The sequence below is a fragment of the Microcaecilia unicolor genome, chromosome 2 (assembly GCF_901765095.1).
Source record: "Microcaecilia unicolor chromosome 2, aMicUni1.1, whole genome shotgun sequence".
NCBI lineage: Eukaryota > Metazoa > Chordata > Amphibia > Gymnophiona > Siphonopidae > Microcaecilia > Microcaecilia unicolor.
In genome coordinates, this window is record NC_044032.1 from 420,815,863 (window position 1) to 420,835,682 (window position 19,820).

The following is a 19,820-nucleotide window of genomic DNA, read 5'->3' on the forward strand; positions in this document are numbered from 1 at the left end:
GGGAGGCGCTAAGTGCTTCAACATTAACCAGGAGCAGGTACTGCGCATTAATCTGAATGTTAGCGCACAACCTGCAACAGAAAATAGTGAGAACGCCCTCAATAGGTTCCATGTAAACTTTGCAGCTACCACAATGTGGGTTCCGTGTTAAGCCCTGGTAACTGCAAATTTTACTGTGGCTTAGTTAAAGAGCCCCTAAGTGCCAGCATGGTACCTCAGCACTATTATGTCATGGCACATGTGACTTACACCGCGTATAAATGCAAGGAGCAGGAAGGCAGGGCTCCCACTTACATGTACAACTTACAGAATACCGTAATTTATACACATCCCTGCTGCATTTAGATACCTACTACTACTACTACTTATCATTTCTATAGCGCTACTAGACGTACGCAGCGCTCTACACTTGAACATGAAGAGACAGTCCCTGCTTGACAGAGCTTACAATCTAATTAGGACAGACAAACAGGTCTATGGCTGGTATAACTGATCATGTATATGTTAGGCACTGATATTGGGCTACACCAGTATTCTAGAAGGAAACCTGGGCACTCAGGTTCCATTACTAATGGAGGTGCCCAGTTGTAGAATTTCCCCCATCTCATCTATTTTAGTCAATGTGCTCATCATGTTAATTATCCCTATTTTTCATCTAACTGTTGAACAACTTTCTTTATCTTGCTTTTTTATAGCAGCAGATTTTATGCTAGGGAGGGAGAGAATTTGAGAGTATGCATGGATTCCACCTCTGAATAATCTCCCTTCCTTTGTGTTTTATCCATACAATCTGCCTATGACAAAACATGATGATGATTGTCAGACTTGTGTATTTATGTAAAACGCGGTTTTCCATAGATACAAAATAGGAAAAGAAAACCCTTTACTCCATAAATTAATTCAGATGGATAGCTAAAGTATTCCACTGCTTTCTTTATTACTATGTATTTATGTATTTCCTTTTAATTTAGGCAATGCCTTGTTTTCATTTGTCCTCCGGCAATAATTTGTTTGCTACCGCCCCACTAATGTATAATGTATAAGTAATGTATAATCTGTACTGCAAATATTTACTTGCATTTTCCAAAAGATTTCCTGCTCCTGCTCTAGTTTAACAAAGAGACAGATCCATCAACCATGCTTAGCTCTTTCTGCATCTGTTCTTGGCAAGAAAGCTACCATTAACTTAGGTCACTGAAGACCTATTGTTTATTACACCACCCTCTCCTATAAACTTTTCAAATGAGAAGCATGAATGTGAGATATTTATGTTTAAATCATTTTTATTAGAACATAACATCCAACATAAGAATAATTAAATCTTTTCTTTGGAACATAAGGACACGTCTCATAATATACAGTTCATCCCACCTCCCTTCCTCACCCATTCCCAACTCTGATTTGACCACCATGGTGAAAATTATTGAACTGCGTCCAGTAATACTGAGGAAGCAAAGTCTCAACAATTGAGTATCCGACTCTGTGCTGATGGGGACAAAATTAGCCATAAGAGTTCCCAAGTCTCCTAGAAAAGCACTCCTGTAGTGTGTGAAAAATTCCAAACTTGTAGACGTTCTAGGTGCATTTGAGTGATAAGCAAAGTTCAGCATTGCTGTTCCATTGGCCTATATGGTAAGAGCCAAACCAAAAGGATAGGCTTCAGAGCAAACACCAGCACCTGATGAAAGAACTGTTTAAAGCCCCGATGAGCAGCCGACTCCAAGGTGGCGTGTCCAAAGAGCAAGAGAGGGTCAAATGCCACTGTACAGTTCCAGAGGTTAGAGGCTATGCGCAAGACACTACCCAAAATTGTGCAATCTGGGGGTAGTGCCAAAACATATGCCCTAGCTGAGCTCTTGAGGAAGAGTATTTAGGACAGGACTCACTCAAAGTCATCCCTGCCCGCCAAGCCCTGTGAGGTGATATACAGAGTCTCAAAGCAAATTTGTACAGCATTTCCCAGTTTACAACAAAGTCTGTGTACTTTGATGCGTTCCTTACAAGAGCTTGCAGTTGAGCGTTGCTAGTAGTGAATTGCAAATCAGCATTCCACTGATATGTTAACAGCATAATCTATGTCTGGAGTCATATCCTGCAAATACCGATGAAGGAAAGTCAGAGGAACAGGAATTTGCAACCCTGAAGTATAAGCTTCTGCAATCGTCTCTTGCACATCCTCTGTGAGATCCTGCCATGGTAAAACATGGATATAATGCTGTATTTGGAGATAGAGAATAATCAGAAGCAGAACGATCAAATTCTTGTTGGAGCTCTGCATGACTTCATTTTACCTTCTAGAGTCATCAAATGCAGAATGTACTTAAGGCCTTTCTGAGCCCACCAGGTTAACAGTCTTTCCCTGTCCAGGTGGAAAAGCAGGGTTGTCACAGATCGGTGAGTAAGGAGTGACTGTAGTGGAAAAAGAGTGCCTCCTGCAAAGCCACTTCCATATCCCTGTGGACGCTTTCAGAAGTGGATGGGACTTGTGCACAGTACACTCAGGGACTGGACAGAGTTTGTCAACAAGATTATTAAGTTGTCAACTAAAGCCAAAGCTTTTGTGAGCAAGTGCAAAGTGATGCACGTGAGAAAGAGGAACCTAAACTATAGCTAGGTGATGCAAGGTTCCACGTTAGGAGTCACCGACCAGGAAAAGGTTCTAGGAGTCATCATTGACGATACTTTGAAACTCTCTGTTCAGTGTGCGGCGGCAGCAAAGAAAGCAAATAGAATGCTAAGCATTATTAGGAAAGGAATTGACAATAAAAATGAGAATGTTATAATGCCTTTGTATCGCTCCATGGTGCAACCACACCTTGAATACTGTGTGCAATTCTGGTCACTGCATCTCAAAAAAGATATAGTGGAATTAGAAAAGGTACAGAGAAGAGCAATGAAAATGATAAAGGGGATGGGATGACTTCCCTATGAGGAAAGGCTGAAATGGCATGCACTCTTCAGCTTGGAGAAAAGACGGCTGAGGGGAGATATGATAGAGGTATATAAAATAATGAGTGGAGTGGAATGGGTAGACGTGAATCGCTTGCTTACTCTTTCCAAAAATACTAGGACTAGGGGGCATGCAATGAAGCTACAAAGTAGTAAATTTAAAATGAATTGGAGAAAGTATTTCATCATTCAATGTGTAATTAAACTCTGGACTTCGTTGCCAGAGAATGTGGTAAATGCAGTTAACTTAGCAAGGTTTAAAAAAGGTTTGGCTGGTTTCCTAAAAGAAAAGTCCATAAGCCATTATTAAAATGGACTTGGGAAAATCCACTGCTTATTTCTGGGATAAGCAACATAAAATGGTTTTGACTGTTTTGGGATCTTGCTAAGTACTTGTGACCTGGATTGGCCACTGTTGGAAACAGGATACTGGGCTTGATGGACCTTCGGTCTGTCCCAGTATGGCAACACTTATGTACATAAATTCTAATTATCGCCAATTAGTGTCAATTGCCTAAGTAGCAATTATTAGCACTGACTGACTTGTTAACTAATTAAGTTGCATGCACAAATCCAGAATGCGACCGGATTCACATGCATAACTTAAGTCATACTACATAGAATCTGGGGGATAGTGGCTAACTGGCTATATCATGCAATATACCCGGTTAGTCACAAATATTAAGTGCTTGGCCAAATCGGACTGTCCAAATAGCAGGCCTATCTTTGGCTGCTATAAACTTAACTGGTCAGTGCTGAATATTGGCTTGGCTGGATATTCAATGCTGGTAACCAGAAACGGCCCAGCATTGAATATGCAGGTTCACTGCCGATCATGTCACTTAGCTGGCCTGTCTCCTGCAGGCAGAATACATTTTTCCTGTCCCTCTTTGTGGTCTGGCATATCTTTCTCCCTTCATCCTTCTCTCCAAGAGTCTGACATCTCTTCCCCTCTCTCCCTACAATCAAGTCTCTCTGTTCTCTTCTCTCCCTCATCTAGCATCTCTTCTCCTTCTTAGTCGAGCTTACAATCTAAAAGACAAGAGAACAATCTAAAGACAAGTGAACAATCGTCCTCTAGATTGTTCACTTGTCTTTAGATTGTTCTCTTGTCTTTTAGATTGTAAGCTCTTTGAGCAGGGACTGTCCTTCTATGTTTAAATTGTACAGCGCTGCGTAACCCTAGTAGCGCTTTAGAAATGTTTGTTAGTAGTAGTAGTAGTAGTCCAGTCTTTCTCTATCCGCCCTTCCATGCGTCCCCATGGGTGAGTCCATCCTCTCTCTCTCTCTCCTTTCATCCCCCTGCTGGTGTGTCCAGCATCTCTCTCTCTCTCTAATCACCCCCCTCCTCCAAGTCAGCATCTCTCCCTCTTTCTCTCCTTTCATCCCCCAGTCCATCGTCTGTCCCGCCCTCCAGGTCCAGTACAGAGTTGCAAAATTATCCCTCACTAACCCATAAAGCTAAGCTGGGATTGTCAGTCTATTCCATCCATCTTCTATGGTTACCAGATTACTGGTAGGACTCCGTCCTTCCTTCCTTTTCTTTCAGCCCCCCCCCCCCCCCCCCCACTTTGTCCCTGCTTCATCCTAGGAAAGGCTTTTAAAAGTCTGCAGGCTCTAAATCCCTTCTTCTACTTAACTCTTTCTCTGTAGGGATACTGGCCTCCACCCCTTTCCTAAAAGGGCAATGACCCTTCTCTTTCCGTGAGAGGTACTGCGTGTAAGAATTCTTAAAGTGGGAATCTCTTTCTTTAAGAATTCTGAAAGTGGGAATGTCTTTCCTTTCACATGTTCCAGGTTTGGCCTGGGACAGAAGGATGCAGGGCTCCTTCCTGTGGCCACTCTGAGATAGGAAACCACCAGTGTCTATCAATATGTGATTCAGTTCTCATAAAGGGAACAATCAATTATCTAAATATATATATATATACAGTATTCATCACCTATTCATCACCTGATCCTCCAACAACGGCACTCAGACCACGCCTCCTTTAACTTTTCCCTATGCTTACCCTGTCCCTATCCTCTGATTATCTCAAGCTAGCCTAAAACTAGCACCTCGTCCTTTCTCCTCTACCCCCTCGCCCTTATAATATTACCTATCTATATACATCTCCATTACTCTGCTAAGCTTAGCCTGCTTTCTCTACACTATACTATGTAATCCTACTACAATGTAAGACACATTGAACCTGCTATAAGTGGGGATGTCGATTTAGATGTCTGAAATTCTTACCCAAGTGTGTTTCAGGATAAATGTCATGCTATACAGCTATAAAGGCACACAAATTGTTTCTTAAGGTCACATACTAAGGAGTCCTTTTACTAAGAGTCACTACTACTACTACTACTACTATATATCATTTCACTAACAGATGTAATGTATGCTACAATTAGTGAGTGCTAATTAAGACACCCATAGGAATATAATGTGCATATTATCATTTTGTGCACTTTAGTAAACAGACCCTTAATTGTTAACCTAATTTCTCAACTATTTATTATTTTATAATTAAAGTTTTGGTGCTGTGAGAAGATGACTTGCTAAGCAAGTTTTATTACGGATTATTGTTTTGTTTTATTTGCTTGCACAGGGGAAGGTAGGGCTGGGAGCCAGCGGAGACTCTAAATGATAGGCTGAAGATTGTAGGAGGGATTATCAGACTTTTACACAAAGCAAATATTCCATTAGCTACAGTCAGTGCATCGGAGAATTTCAACCAGAGGTTTGCTAGGGCTGAGTTAAGAAAAGGAAACATAATATGGAAACCGCTGGGAAAGTAAGTAGAGAAGTTTAATAATCTCTAGAAACATGTTTGCATGCAGAGAAGGGTACAAATAAACTACAAAGCTTTTACTTACCTGGACAACAGAAGTAGTGAAAGGTCAGAAAGATATGACAGGAGAATGAACTCGACGAATAGACATTTCTGGCTAATATCTTATTCTGTTGTGTGGCACTAGGTTTGTGCCTAACCTAAACTCAGCATTGCAGTATTTGTAAGGAAAAAAAGGGTGCGTTAGTGTTTTTGCATGCGCTAATGATTAGGACACGCTAAAAGCTAAGTCGCCCATAGGAACATATGGGCAAAACTAGCGTTTAGCACGTGCTAATTTTAGCGCACACTAAAAACAATAAAGCGGCTTTGTAAATAGGGCCCTTGGAGTTCTACAGTTTATCCTTTGAAGGTCCCTTTTTGTGTGAGTAATATCGTATTGGGGAAACATTCTAACCTAAAGTCAGCAATGCAGTATTCATCAGGAAAAACTCTCAAATGCTCATCAAAGGTAAATTAAGTTTAGTTTAGTAAAACAGCATCATCTGCAACTTGGTTGTTAACCTTTATTTTCAAAAATAGAAAATGTGTGCTTGAAGGAAGCAGGTGGTCTCTTCCTGGTTTGGAGTTTACCACTATATTCCTTTGAAGGGCTGTTTTTTGTGTGTATATAATAACATATTGGGGTTCATTTCAAAAGAGTTTACGTACTTGTGAAGTATAACAAGGCAGCCAGATTCTTGTAAGGTACCTAGGTTAACGGTTTGTGGTTTATATATTAACCATGAACTTTGTGCCTGCTATTTGGGCATAAGTAGAAGTGTGCACACTTTTGAAAAGACCATTTGTGTGAATAATTTCTTCCCACTACCTGAGTGCTTCCTGTAATTGCAGCAACATGTGAATTGTTGAAACCAATGGGTAGTTGTAGCCAAAATAATAAAATTTTCAAACAAATCAATTTACCTGAGTAAGTTGCTTTGAAAATTGCACTCCCAAGGTTTATAAAAAGAAAACAATCCAAGCAATGCCAGTCACAATGATAATAAGTGATTAACATTCACTGTTAACCAAATAATTCATACAATAAAAGAAAAACAAGTGAAAATAGCTTGTTGAATGCATCTAACTATAACGCTATACCTGAAACTCTAAAATATTCCCAAAATGCAGGTGTGCATGGCCAAAAAAAAAAAAAAATCCAACAAAGTTCAGTTTGTGTTCATTTACAACAAATTTCTCTCAATTTTGGTGCATTTTTCTATTTGAATTGTACATATATTTGTAGGTATAAACATGTACAAGTGATCTGTGGGCATTTTAAATTTTTAGGCACTTGAAGTAAATGTGCCCTTTGCACATTCCTGCACCACAGCAACACCTTAGGGGTTGTGGGGGCAATTCTATATATGTCGCTGAAAATTGTTGCAGAAAGGGAAATAGGACTTGATATACTGCTTTTCTGTGGTATTTTGCAACTACATTCAAAGTGGTTTACATATATACAGGTACTTATTTTGTACCAGGGGCAATGGAGGGTTAAGTGACTTGCCCAGAGTCACAAGGAGCTGCAGTGGGAATTGAACTCAGCTCTTCAGGATCAAAGTCCACTGCACTAACCACCAGGCTACTCCTCCACTAGCAACATGCCATGTAGAAGCCTGCCCTTGCAGATCAGCAATGCGGCTGCGCAGGCTTATGTTTCTGTGAGTCAGACATTCAATTCCCACTGCAGCACCCTGCAACTCTGGGCAAGTCACTGAACCCTCCATTGCTCCTGGTACAAAATAAGTACCTGATGTAAACCACTTTGAATGTAGTTGCAAAAACCTCAGAAAGGCAGTATATTAAGTCTCATTTCCTTTTCCATAACCATGGGCACAGTTTGACTGCTGGGGAGCAAAGGGTGTAACTTGGCACATTCCCATACATTCATTATGGTTATTAAAAAAAACACACACACACACACACCAGACTAAAACTCTGAATATGAAGCCAGCACATTAAAACAATTTAGATTTTTTTTTTTAATTAAAATTACCCAGCACCATGGGAAACTTCTCTCTCTATGCCCCCTCTCACATTCACACAAATTAGCAAGGGGAGAATGCACTTTCCCTCTCCCCTTTCCCTAGGCCTGACACCTGCACCCTCCCTTTTTCTCCTTCTCCAAACCCCAGCTCTTTCTCCCTCCTGACCAGCAACTCCTCATACCATATCACATGGATAGAAAAAAATACCCCCCCTCCAAAAAAAAAAACAGGCATCAATTTTTTCCTGGGGCCATCCACAGAAAGTACTCCCCCTCCTTTACGGCCAGCACTTATTTTCTAGCCCTCCTTCCCCAGAGGCAGTACTTACCTACCCCCCCCCCCCCCCACCATAGCATAACTTTCTTTTTCCTCTTGGCCCCCTCCACTGACAGCACTTACGCCCCAGGGGCAACTCATGGAAGTCCACTGCCTGAAGTGAGGGATGAGGTGGCACCCTCCAAGGTAACTGAAAGAAAGAGCCCCCTGAAAATTCTGATCAGGAAGGAGGGTAAGGTGGTCCCCTTCACTCTAAATGCTAGTCAGGCAGTTGCCCCAAGAAAAAAAGTGATGTGGTAGCCGTGTTAGTCCACTTTTAAAGGTAATCAATAGAAATAAAATAAAACATACAAAAGAAAATAAGATGATATCTTTTTTATTGGACTAACAATACATTTTTTGATTACCTTTCAAAGGTAACCCTTCTTCTTCAGATCAGTTTTTCTTTTCTATGTTTTATTTTATTTCTATTGATTACTCAGGAAAAAAAGAATGTAATTTATATTCCCAAGCTATACAAAACAAAAGTACCTCCCTCCCCACAGTGGAAACCACCGGGTCCAGTGTCACACTCCTCCCTGCAAGGTCTGGTGTTGCCTTCCCTCCCTCTCCTTCACCCGCAGAGTTGCCCCACCCCGCTCTGCAGCCCTTCAATTTTCCAGGCTGCTGGCAGGGTTAGCGATGTAAGCACGCTGCCTTTGGCCTGCCCCAGAAGCCTTCTCTCTGCAGCATCCCACCTACATAGGAACAGGAAATGCAACAGAGAGAAGGCTTCCAGGAAGACCAAAGGCAGCGTTCTTACATTGCTAATGCTGCCAGTGGCCCAGAAGATTGAAGGGCTGCAGGCAGCATGGAGTGGAGGGATGGAGAGCAAGTGAGAGACACTGGACCTTGCAGGGAGGGGAATGGTAATGCCAAACAGGTAGAAAGCTGTTCCCCCCCCGCCCCCCCCCCCCCCCCCCACCTCAACTAGATCCATAGCCCTATTGCCCTGTCTCATCTTAAGAAAATCTTGGAGCTGTTTGGGGTTGAAGAACAAAAAAAAAATAATCCCTCAAATACTACAAAACAAGAACAAGGAAATTTTAACAGAAAGCTGGAACCAAGGGCCAGGACACCTAGGCCTATAGCCTAAACATTCTTGTCTCCTCTTCTGCGTTGCTTTGGACAAATCAGGAAATATATGAACTGATGACTCCATAAACTGTTCCTGAATATAACTGAGGTATAAGCAAAGCACATTGTTCTGATTCATTTCCAATGCAAAGGTCACCAACAAAATCAGTCTCTGTGTAACAACTTAAAGTGAAGATTCAAAAAAATTAGTAACACAATAACACAGTAAATGGATGCAGGTAAAAACCCGCAAGGTCCATTCAGTCTGCTCAACAGGGTGGTAATTGCTGCACCTGCCACTCTGTGCAGGTTACAGCCGCCCATGCTTAAACACTTGTTGGCAAGTCTCCACCATGCCAACTTGATACAGGCAGCTAAACATGATGGTTATAACCATATATCAACCCCAAGTATTGCTGGCAGTATTCAACTTAGCAGTCAAGATGTCTTTCTCTCCCCCTAAGCTGCACAGCACCCTCACTTGCAGCACGTGGCATTAAAGTGATCTATAACACTTGAGTTGTTGAAGCATCACCTGTCTTGTCATTTGTGGGACACAGATTGTAGAAGTTTCTCCGGCATTGGCCTGGTTCTAATGCTGGATTTGGCGAGTCTTCTTCACACTTTTGCCATTTGTGGGACATAGAACCTAGAAGTCTGTCCGGTTTCGTCAATAGTTCCCACTACTCTTGCCCAACAAAACACCTCAACAGTCATATTGCATTTCCATCCACTTTCTATTTAGGCATCCCGTGTGTCTATCCCATGCATTGTTGAATTTGCTCACCGTTTTTGACTCTACCACCTCTCCTGGAAAGGCGTTCCAGGTGTCCACTATCCTCTCTATACCTCCCTGCTATCTCTGGAAGAGGTTTGTTTGTATATTAATACCTTTCAAGTACTTAAAGGTCTGCATCAGATCACTTCGTTCTCCTTTTTACTAGCATATATGTATTTAAGTCTTCCACTTCCTCTGAACCTCAAGTTGGTTTATATTCTTGAAGAGATATGGCCTCCAAAACTGGATACAATACTCCAAGTGGGGCCTCGTCAATGACTGGTATAGAGGCACCAACACATCCTTTATTCTGGTTTTTGTGCCTCTCTCTATGCAGTCTAACATTCTTCAGGCAAGAGCCACCGCCTTGTCACATTGTTTTGCTGCCATGAGATCCTCAAACACTACCACCCCAAGGTCTCTCTCCTGAGCAGTGTGTGTGTGTCAGTCTCTCATCCGCTAGTATGTACTGCTCTTTTGGATTTCTACACCCCGTGCATCACATTGCACTTCTTCACATTAAATTTTAACTGCCAACCATTCAACCATTCTTTTAACTTTAGTAGATCTCTTCTCCTGTTCACTCCCTCCAAGGGAATATACTCTGTTGGAAATCTTGGTGTCATCTGCAAAAAAGGCAAACTTTTTCTTCCAACCTTTCAGCAATGTTGCTCACAAATATGTTGAATAGAATCAGCCCCAGTACTGAATCCTGAGGCACTCCACTACTTACCTTTCTATCCTCTCAGTAAACTCCATTTGCCACCACCCTCTGCCTTCCAGGGGTGGACTGACAGTGGTCATGGCCCCCAGACAGAAAGGGTAATCGGGGCCCCCCAGGCAGAAAGGGTCATCGGGGCCTCCCCAACCATTGCCCATTGCTCCACTGCTGCACCACTGCCCCCTCACTCACATCACAGCCCCTCCACCGCGGCAATTGCCGCGCTCCTCCCACACTATAGACCCTGCAAGTGGGTCCTACCTTGAAGGTCCCTGGTGGTCTAGTGGCTTCTTTGAGGGCAGCCAGACAGGAAAGCATCCCACTCTTTCCTACCCGCTGCCACTAGTGTGCCGCTATCCATGTAGGTCCCAGTCTCTGATTCTGCTGCTCTCTATCTGTTCTCTTAACTCCGTTTCCAGGGCTTCCTTTCCATTTATTTCTTTACTTTCCTCCTTCTTCATTTCTTGCCCTACATCCATAAGTGAAAGCTGGATCCTCCGCTGAATTGACTGCAGGACGTATAACATGGATCCAGATTTTACCTATTTTCTCCATTCATGTGCAGTTTTTCTCCTCTCTTCCCTTTCCCTCATCTCCATTATGTGCATCTTCTTTTCTTTTTCCTCCCCTCCATCCATATCCAGCATTTCTCCTCTCTCCTTCCCTCCATCCATGCCCAGCATTTCTCCTCTCTCTTCCCTCCCCTGTATCCATATCTAGCAATAATTCTCTCTCCCCTCGCCTCCATTCAAGTCCAGCATTTCTCCTCTCTCCCCTATCCACCCCTCCATCCATCCATGTCCAGCAATTCTCCTCTCTCCTGCTCTCCTCTCCATCCATTTCCAGCATTTCTCCTCTCGTCCCTGCCCTCCCCTACCATCCATGCCCAGCGATTCTCCCTTCCCTGCCCTACCCTCCCATCCATGTCCAGTGATTCTCCTCTGCCCCCTGTCCTCTCCTGCCATCCATGTCTAGCAACTCCTTCCCCCATCCTCCCCTGTATTCCATGTCCAGCAATTCTTCTCTCCCGTACTGGCCATCTTGGGGCTGAGCGTGGCCACAGCTTGCACCTCCGGGTCAGCAATATTCAGGGCTTCCAAAGTGCTATGAAACAGGTGTACTGCAGAAGGGTCAACAGACTCCTTGTGGATTACCTCACTGTCCTCCAGCTCGTCCACGTGGAAAGGACACAAGGACTCTCCCAAGAGTGTGGCCAAGGAGGGGGGAGATGAAGACAGGCCCCAACGAACCCACCTCAGAAACAGCAACCAGATGCCACCTCTTGAGAGCTGGGTCCTCCATAGAAGGGACCACCAAGCCCAAATCTGGTGCAGAAACCCCTAGGTGAGGAACCTCTGAAATAGGGACCTGAGGTCAACCTCTTTTGAGTAAATAAGCCTGGTGCATGAGAAGCATGAAGTCTGGAGAGAAAAAAATTCCACAAGTCAGCATAGCCTACAGCCAACTCCGGAGAAGCCCCAAGGGAAGGACCAGGGCCCCCCACGGGAAAACTCAACAACGCTGCAGACCAAGGCATGTCAGAAGCTGACACCAGCTGAGAGGCATGAACTGCTTTGGTGGGCGCCTGCAAAATGGTACGCATTCCCGCCACATCAGCACAGAAACAGATTGGTTGGGAAGGAGAGCGTCTCAGTTTCCTGCCAAGGCCCTCGAACAATCCGCAACACAAATCCCCACTGCAGACCACTGCACGCCGCAGCGGGAACACCTTTTCACTGACTCTGCCACCATAAAAGCCCCGCAATTCCTATGCACCAACACCACACAGAAGCACCCACCCAGAAAAGTGGTGTGCTCCGAGGCAGCAGCGGGACCTCCCAGGAGAGCAGTCTGCTGCCGAAGCGGCACACAGACTGAAAAAGAAAAAACAACATTGGGCAGCACAGTGTGATTCCTGCAGCAGTCTTGGTTTTTTTTTTTTTTACAGTGGCTTAAAGCAACAGATCCCTAGTAGTCTTTTTTTTTTAATGGTGAGGAAGGATAACCTTCACAACTAGCACAAGAAAACCCTGGGTGACAGCAGACCACGGGGAGAGACAGGGACCCAGAATACCGAGTATGCCTCCAAAGCCAGCACCACTAGCCAAACATCCCCAAACTCAACTGACCAAAATGGCCCAGGATTAGCCCCAGCAGAAGAATCCAGCAGCTGCTGAAGAGTCATCTACTACCTGCTGGAGAGAGAGATATACTGAGTGAAGGAGGAGCTAGCTATCTGGTATCACTGCTTCAGTTCATTATCTCTATCTCCACCTGATCATGTAGATGGACACAACCTACCAGTTCCTGGATTCATCTGCTACAGAGGCTAAGGAATGTAGCATTTTCCACCAGATGACTATTATTATTATTATTATTATTAAGAATAAAATTGCAGAGCATATACAAAAACATGGACTGATGAGACAAAGTCAGCACGGATTTAGTGAAGGGAAGTCTTGCCTCACCAATCTAATGCATTTTTTTGAGGGGGTAAGCAAACATGTGGACAATGGGGAGCCGGTTGATATTGTATATCTGGATTTTCAGAAGGCGTTTGACAAAGTGCCGCACGAAAGACTCCTGAAGAAATTGCAGAGTCATGGAATCGGAGGTAGGGTATTATTATGGATTAAGAACTGGTTGAAAGATAGGAAGCAGAGAGTAGGATTGCGTGGCCAGTATTCTCAGTGGAGGAGGGTAGTTAGTGGGGTCCCGCAGGGGTCTGTGCTGGGTCCGTTGCTTTTTAATGTATTTATAAATGACCTAGAGATGGGAATAACTAGTGAGGTAATTAAATTCGCCGATGACACAAAATTATTCAGGGTCGTCAAGTCGCAGGAGGAATGTGAACGATTACAGGAGGACCTTGCGAGACTGGGAGAATGGGCGTGCAAGTGGCAGATGAAGTTCAATGTTGACAAGTGCAAAGTGATGCATGTGGGTAAGAGGAACCCGAATTATAGCTACGTCTTGCAAGGTTCCGCGTTAGGAGTTACGGATCAAGAAAGGGATCTGGGTGTCGTCGTCGATGATACGCTGAAACCTTCTGCTCAGTGTGCTGCTGCGGCTAGGAAAGCGAATAGAATGTTGGGTGTTATTAAGAAGGGTATGGAGTCCAGGTGTGCGGATGTTATAATGCCGTTGTATCGCTCCATGGTGCGACCGCACCTGGAGTATTGTGTTCAGTACTGGTCTCCGTATCTCAAAAAAGATATAGTAGAATTGGAAAAGGTACAGCGAAGGGCGACGAAAATGATAGTGGGGATGGGACGACTTTCCTATGAAGAGAGGCTGAGAAGGCTAGGGCTTTTCAGCTTGGAGAAGAGACGGCTGAGGGGAGATATGATAGAAGTGTATAAAATAATGAGTGGAATGGATCGGGTGGATGTGAAGCGACTGTTCACGCTATCCAAAAATACTAGGACTAGAGGGCATGAGTTGAAGCTACAGTGTGGTAAATTTAAAACGAATCGGAGAAAATTTTTCTTCACCCAACGTGTAATTAGACTCTGGAATTCATTGCCGGAGAACGTGGTACGGGCGGTTAGCTTGACGGAGTTTAAAAAGGGGTTAGATAGATTCCTAAAGGACAAGTCCATAGACCGCTATTAAATGGACTGGAAAAATTCCTCATTTTTAGGTATAACTTGTCTGGAATGTTTTTACGTTTGGGGAGCGTGCCAGGTGCCCTTGACCTGGATTGGCCACTGTCGGTGACAGGATGCTGGGCTAGATGGACCTTTGGTCTTTCCCAGTATGGCACTACTTATGTACTTATGTACTTATGACCAGCAGTTTATTGTGATAGAGACATATGTCTGTTCTCCAAGAATTCCTACCAGCTTCAGCTTCATCTCCACTTCAAAGTAACCAAACTCATCACGGTTCTGTTTGGCTGGAAACCAGTAACGAGCTCAACAAGCACAGGCAACTCCATTGTTCTTATAGGCTATATTCACTCGCTTCCACTTTTACTTTTTACTGCAAACATCAAATGTAACTACGTAAAAGTAGTAAAAATTGGTGAAATTACTACTTCAGTAAAAATTAAAATAACAAATATTATCCTGTATTTCTTTCCAAGTAAAACTGACAAAACTTTTACTTAAGTACAATAACAATTTACTTAGTTACTATGCAACACTGTCTTCCATCCTTCCTTCTCTCTTTTCTCTCCCTTGTGATGTCTGGCAGTCCCCTCCCTCCCTCCCACCCCTTGGTGCCTGCATTCCCTTTCCTCCCACCGCCATGATGTCCAGCATTCCTCTCCCTCCCACATGATATCCGGCATTCCAATCATTCCCTTCCTCCCAGTAGTGTCCTACCTCCTCTACCGCTGCTGCAACCAGCACCCCTGAACAAGCAGAGTTCTCACAGACTCGCACTTTGTTCCTCTTTCTCCCCTTCCCTCGGACGAACCCTCCTCCTAGGCCTACCGTACCTCTGGTGGTCTAGTAGTGCGTTGGGGCAGGAGCAATTCCCACTCACTCTTGCTCATGATGTCTGTGGTAAAAATTGGTGGCACATCTTCTAGCAGCTATCTCGCAAGACTGCCACTGGAAGTAGTGGCAGCCGTTTTTACCACGGAGACAGCATGGTCAGAAGCAAGTGGGGATTGCTCCTGCCCAAATATGCCACTAGACCTCCATAGAGGTATGGTAGTCCTGGCCTACTGGCGGTTCGTCTGAGGGGAGGGGGAGGGAGGAGCTAAGCGTGAGCCATGCCTTTCTAGGTGAGGGAAGGAGTTAGTGAGAACTCTGCTGGTTCGGGGTGGGGGGGGGGGGGCTGGTGGAATATCAGCAGTGGCGGAGGAGGAGAGACACTACTAGGAGGGAGGGAATGGTAGGAACACCGGACCTCACCAGGGATTTGAGAGAGGTAGATCTCGAATATAAACTGAGATTACATTTTTTATGCCTTTTTTTGGCCAAAACATCTTAGCTTTTATTTGATTATATAAGGTAAATCCTTATAAAAGCCATGCGTCTTAAGAACACATACCTTTGTGTGCAGTGAAAACATTAAAAGGCCCTTTTACCAAGCTGTGGTAAGCACTAACACATACTTACCACAGCAAAAAATGCTTTACTGCACGGGATGCTTTGGCATCTCATGGTAATATTGGGATTGGTGCGTGCTACCCATGTACTAAAAAAAAATAAAATTTCTTTTTTAGAGCTGGGGGCAGGTCTGGAGGCGGAGAGTGGGTGTGTTCTGCGCTAATCAGTTAGTATAGCTACATTGCTGCATGCTTAGATCATGAGACCTTACTGCCTACATAATGGGTGGTGGTGGTAGGGGTTGACACGTTAATGGGAAAATTAGTATGTGGCCATTAATAAGGAAAATAGGAAAATCGGCCATTTTACCCTAAGGTAAAAATTGCCTTAGTGCACAGGAATGACCCACGTAAAAAAGTGCTAAGGCCAATTTTACCAGTTTGGTAAAAGGGCTCCTAAATAAGTCTTTGTCTATAAATCCATATATACCCCTGGATTCTATATAGCGTGACTTAAGTTGAGTGCGTGAATACAGTCTTATTCTGTATTTGCGAATGCAAGTTAATTAGTTATCAAGTCAATCAGCGCTGATAATTGCCTAACAATTATTGACACTAATTGACATTAATTAGAATTTATGCAAAGAGCTGTCTTAAACTATTCTATAACGTGATGCATGTAAATTCTAAATCGCATACTTGAAAAGGCGGCGTAGCAATGGGCATTCCTAAAAACCATGTGTATTGTTATAGAATACACCCAGTCCACGCCTAATTTAGGCATCGGCATTTACACCAAGTTTTACTTGGTGTAACTGCCTGTGACTAAATGCAGTCACGCAGACGAGCATTTGGCGTATTGTATAAACCGCATGGAAATTTAGGCTTATTCTATAAAGTACACCTAAATTTAGGTGTACTTTATAGAGTAAGCCTAGTCGTATTTTATTTAGGTGCTGATTTTTAGGTGTGGCATATAGAATCTAGTCCACAGGGGTAATTCTATATAGGGTGCCCTAATTTGGGCACCCAACTGTAGGTACAAAAATGGGAGATAACGGTAATTAAGACCCAAAACAGGGGTAAAATGGCAGGAACACACATAAGTGCTATTCTCTAACTGGGCACCTAAATGTTCTCGTGTGTAACTGCAGAGGGGGCATTCCCATGGGAGGGGCATGGGCATTCTCACTATTTTAGCATTTTATAGAATGTTCCCATGTGTGAGTGGTGTAAAACAAGTAGATGTAAATCGATTTTTTACTCGTTCCAAAAGTACAAAGACTAGGGGACACTTAAGGAAGTTACATGGAAATACTTTTAAAACAAATAGGAGGAAATATTTTTTCACTCAACAAATAGTTAAGCTCTGGAATTCTTTGCCGGAGGATGTGGTAACAGCGTTAGAGTATCTGGGTTTACCTGGAGGAAAAGTCCATAGTCTGCTATTGAGATAGACCTGGGGAAGCAACTGCTTGCCCCGGGATTGGTAGCATAGAATGTTGCCACGATTTGGGTTTCTGCCAGGTGCTTGTGACCTGGATTGGCCACTGTTGGAAACAGGATATTGGGCTAGATGGTCTGACCCAGTATGGCTACTCTTATGATCTTATGTGTGCAACTGCAGCATTTAGGGGCATCCATTTGCACCAGCCATAGACATTGCACAAGTGGTTGCACCCAAAGTTTTGATTGCAAATGTCAACTCACTCTAGTATTCTATAACAGATTAGAGAAGGGGAGGAAGGGAAATGGGATTTGATGTACCGCCTTTCTGTGGTTTTTGCAACTACATTCAAAGTGGTTTATATAGTATATACAGGTATTTATTTGTACCTGGGGCAATAGAAGCTGAAGTGATTGCTCAGAGTCACAAGGAGCTGCAGTGGGAATCAAACCCAGTTCCCCAGGATCGAAGTCCACTGCACTAACCACTAGGCTACTCCTCCACAAACATGCCATTATAGAACACTAGCCGAGTGTCCTAATTTTAGTTGCCTAAGTTTGAGCGCCCTTTATTGAACTGACCCCGTAGTGTGAGCTTCCATCAGTCATTAACTAAATGTTTTGGTACTAAGAGGATAGTGATATAGATGTTCACTTGCATGTACAATTTATTTATGATGGATATATTTGATTGTTCATGTTTGGTGGTGGTGTGTTTTTATGTGACAGGTGGCATAGCTCCTAGTTTACAAATGTTGTAGTACTTTTGGTTTATGCATGACAGAAGATTACACTGTATGATTGTGGATGTGCAGATAAAGACTTATTTAATGTTTTTAGCAGAGTGTTGGCTAGATGTAGAGGAAGAGGAGAAATCAAAGATGATCAGAAGGTTTCAGGTTGAGGGATACTGAGAGCATGACTGTTATTCACAGAAACAGGGCAGAGTTGAAGGGGAGAGGTGGGTTTAGGGGGAAAGATAAGAAATTCTGTTTTGGCCTTCTTAAATTTCAGATGGCAAGGGGACATCCAGGCAAGACAATATCTAAAGACTGTCTGTGCTAAGACCTCCCACTTAGACAAACTAATTTTTCAGGTCCAGAGTTTATATCTGTCTATATAAAATCACATGTTGCTGTTCTAAAAGAATCCTGAACTTTCTTTGAGCTAAGAGTTTGCTTTCAACTTACATCTTTATTTCTTTGTGCAAATCTGCTTGGGATCTCTCAAAGCCTGACCCATCCCAACCAATTCATAGCCCTATATTTCCTGAGAGCCTTCCTTGCTTTTTTCCCCTCAGGGAATAAAGGGCTATGGGTTGGGCCAGGTCAGGTTTTGAAATCTCTTGTCCTAAGATTACATGATTTTTCATGCCAGAATTTGATGCCAGAACATTTCAAAAGATTTCATCAGGGGAGAAAACAGGATAAAACAGACATATTAATTACCTACAAGAATTTTCCAGATGCAGGTTTTTAACTCACAAGCTGCTTATATAATTAACCAGAAGTGGATCTGAGGCCACACTATTTTGAAATAATGTTGTGTTGTAAGTGTAAAGATCCAGTCTGCAGTCATCTGATACAAAAGCCTATTTGTTATACCTAGGGGTCTTTTTACCAAGGGGTCCTGTGGTAGCATCAGTGCGTGTTTTTGATGTGTGGCGAAGCCCCCTTTTACTGCAGTAGGTAAAAGGCTGTTTTTCTAAAGGAAATGGTTATGTGCTAATCACAGGGATTGGTGCGCAGCCATTACGGGGGGAGGGGGAGTCTTTATCGCCACCTATTTGGGTGATATAAAGGTTCCCACGCTAACCCGGTGGTAACTGGGCAGTGTTTACTGCCAGGTAAGCCCCAGTGCTACAAAAATATAAAATAAAAGTTATAGGGCACAATAAGGTCAGCCATTCAGTGATTAGAAGAGGAAAGTCACATTTATGAGGTGACCTTTGGTAGAACAAATTTAAAGAAACCTCAGGCTGTGATTTATTTATTTATTTGTAGCATTTGTATCCCACATTTTCCCACCAATTTGCAGGCTCAATGTGGCTTATATTTGCCGTAATGGCGGTTGCCATTTCCGGGTAACAGAATTACAAGTGGTATTGCGTTCAGGTGCATACATACATGGCAAAGAAGAGTTCAATATTGTATTGCATGAAGGTTACTGAGTAATAAACTGGATTGTAACATACATTTGGTCATCTAGTGATAGTGCTTGATCATTCATAGCAAAGAGGATAGTCAGTCATGTGATAAGAGTTTGGTTTTGTATAAAGCGCTGATGCAAGACCTAGGGTTTGTCCTAAAAGAGTGAGGAGGTTACATGCAAAGGAATGACCAACAGAAGTAACATTACACTCTTGGCTACATTACACACAGTACTCTGCTCATACACCTCAGGAAGAAGTAACAGTAGCCTTGAGAGCTGTAATAGCTGCGTAACCCTAGTAGCGCTTTAGAAATGTCAAGTAGTAGTAGTAGTAGTAATATAAAGAACAAATACAAAACATGTACACATTACTGTGGGGGAGCAACACAGGTTACAAGTACATGGCAGATCTGAAAAAAAAAATAGATTTGTCAAAGCTCATTTCCAAGGATGAGCAATGGCTCTCCCAATTTTACCTGGTTAAGAATCTTTTATGGACTTTTGTTATAAATAGCCCCCAGATAACCTGAGAACCTATACAAAAATAGGACTCATAAAGTCAGATTGATGA

The 19,820-nt window shown here is 43.1% G+C and overlaps 1 protein-coding gene across 1 annotated transcript in view; it reads left to right on the top strand.

The window, feature by feature from the left end:
• The first annotated feature begins 4,560 nt into the window (after positions 1-4,560).
• LOC115461129 (alcohol dehydrogenase 1-like) overlaps positions 4,561-19,820 on the top strand; it is a 75,926-nt gene continuing 60,666 nt past the window's right edge. Inside the window, exon 1 of the mRNA XM_030190725.1 lies at positions 4,561-5,729. Coding sequence (XP_030046585.1) covers positions 5,712-5,729 — 18 coding nt within the window. The 5' untranslated portion in view covers positions 4,561-5,711. The remainder of the gene's footprint in view (positions 5,730-19,820) is intronic.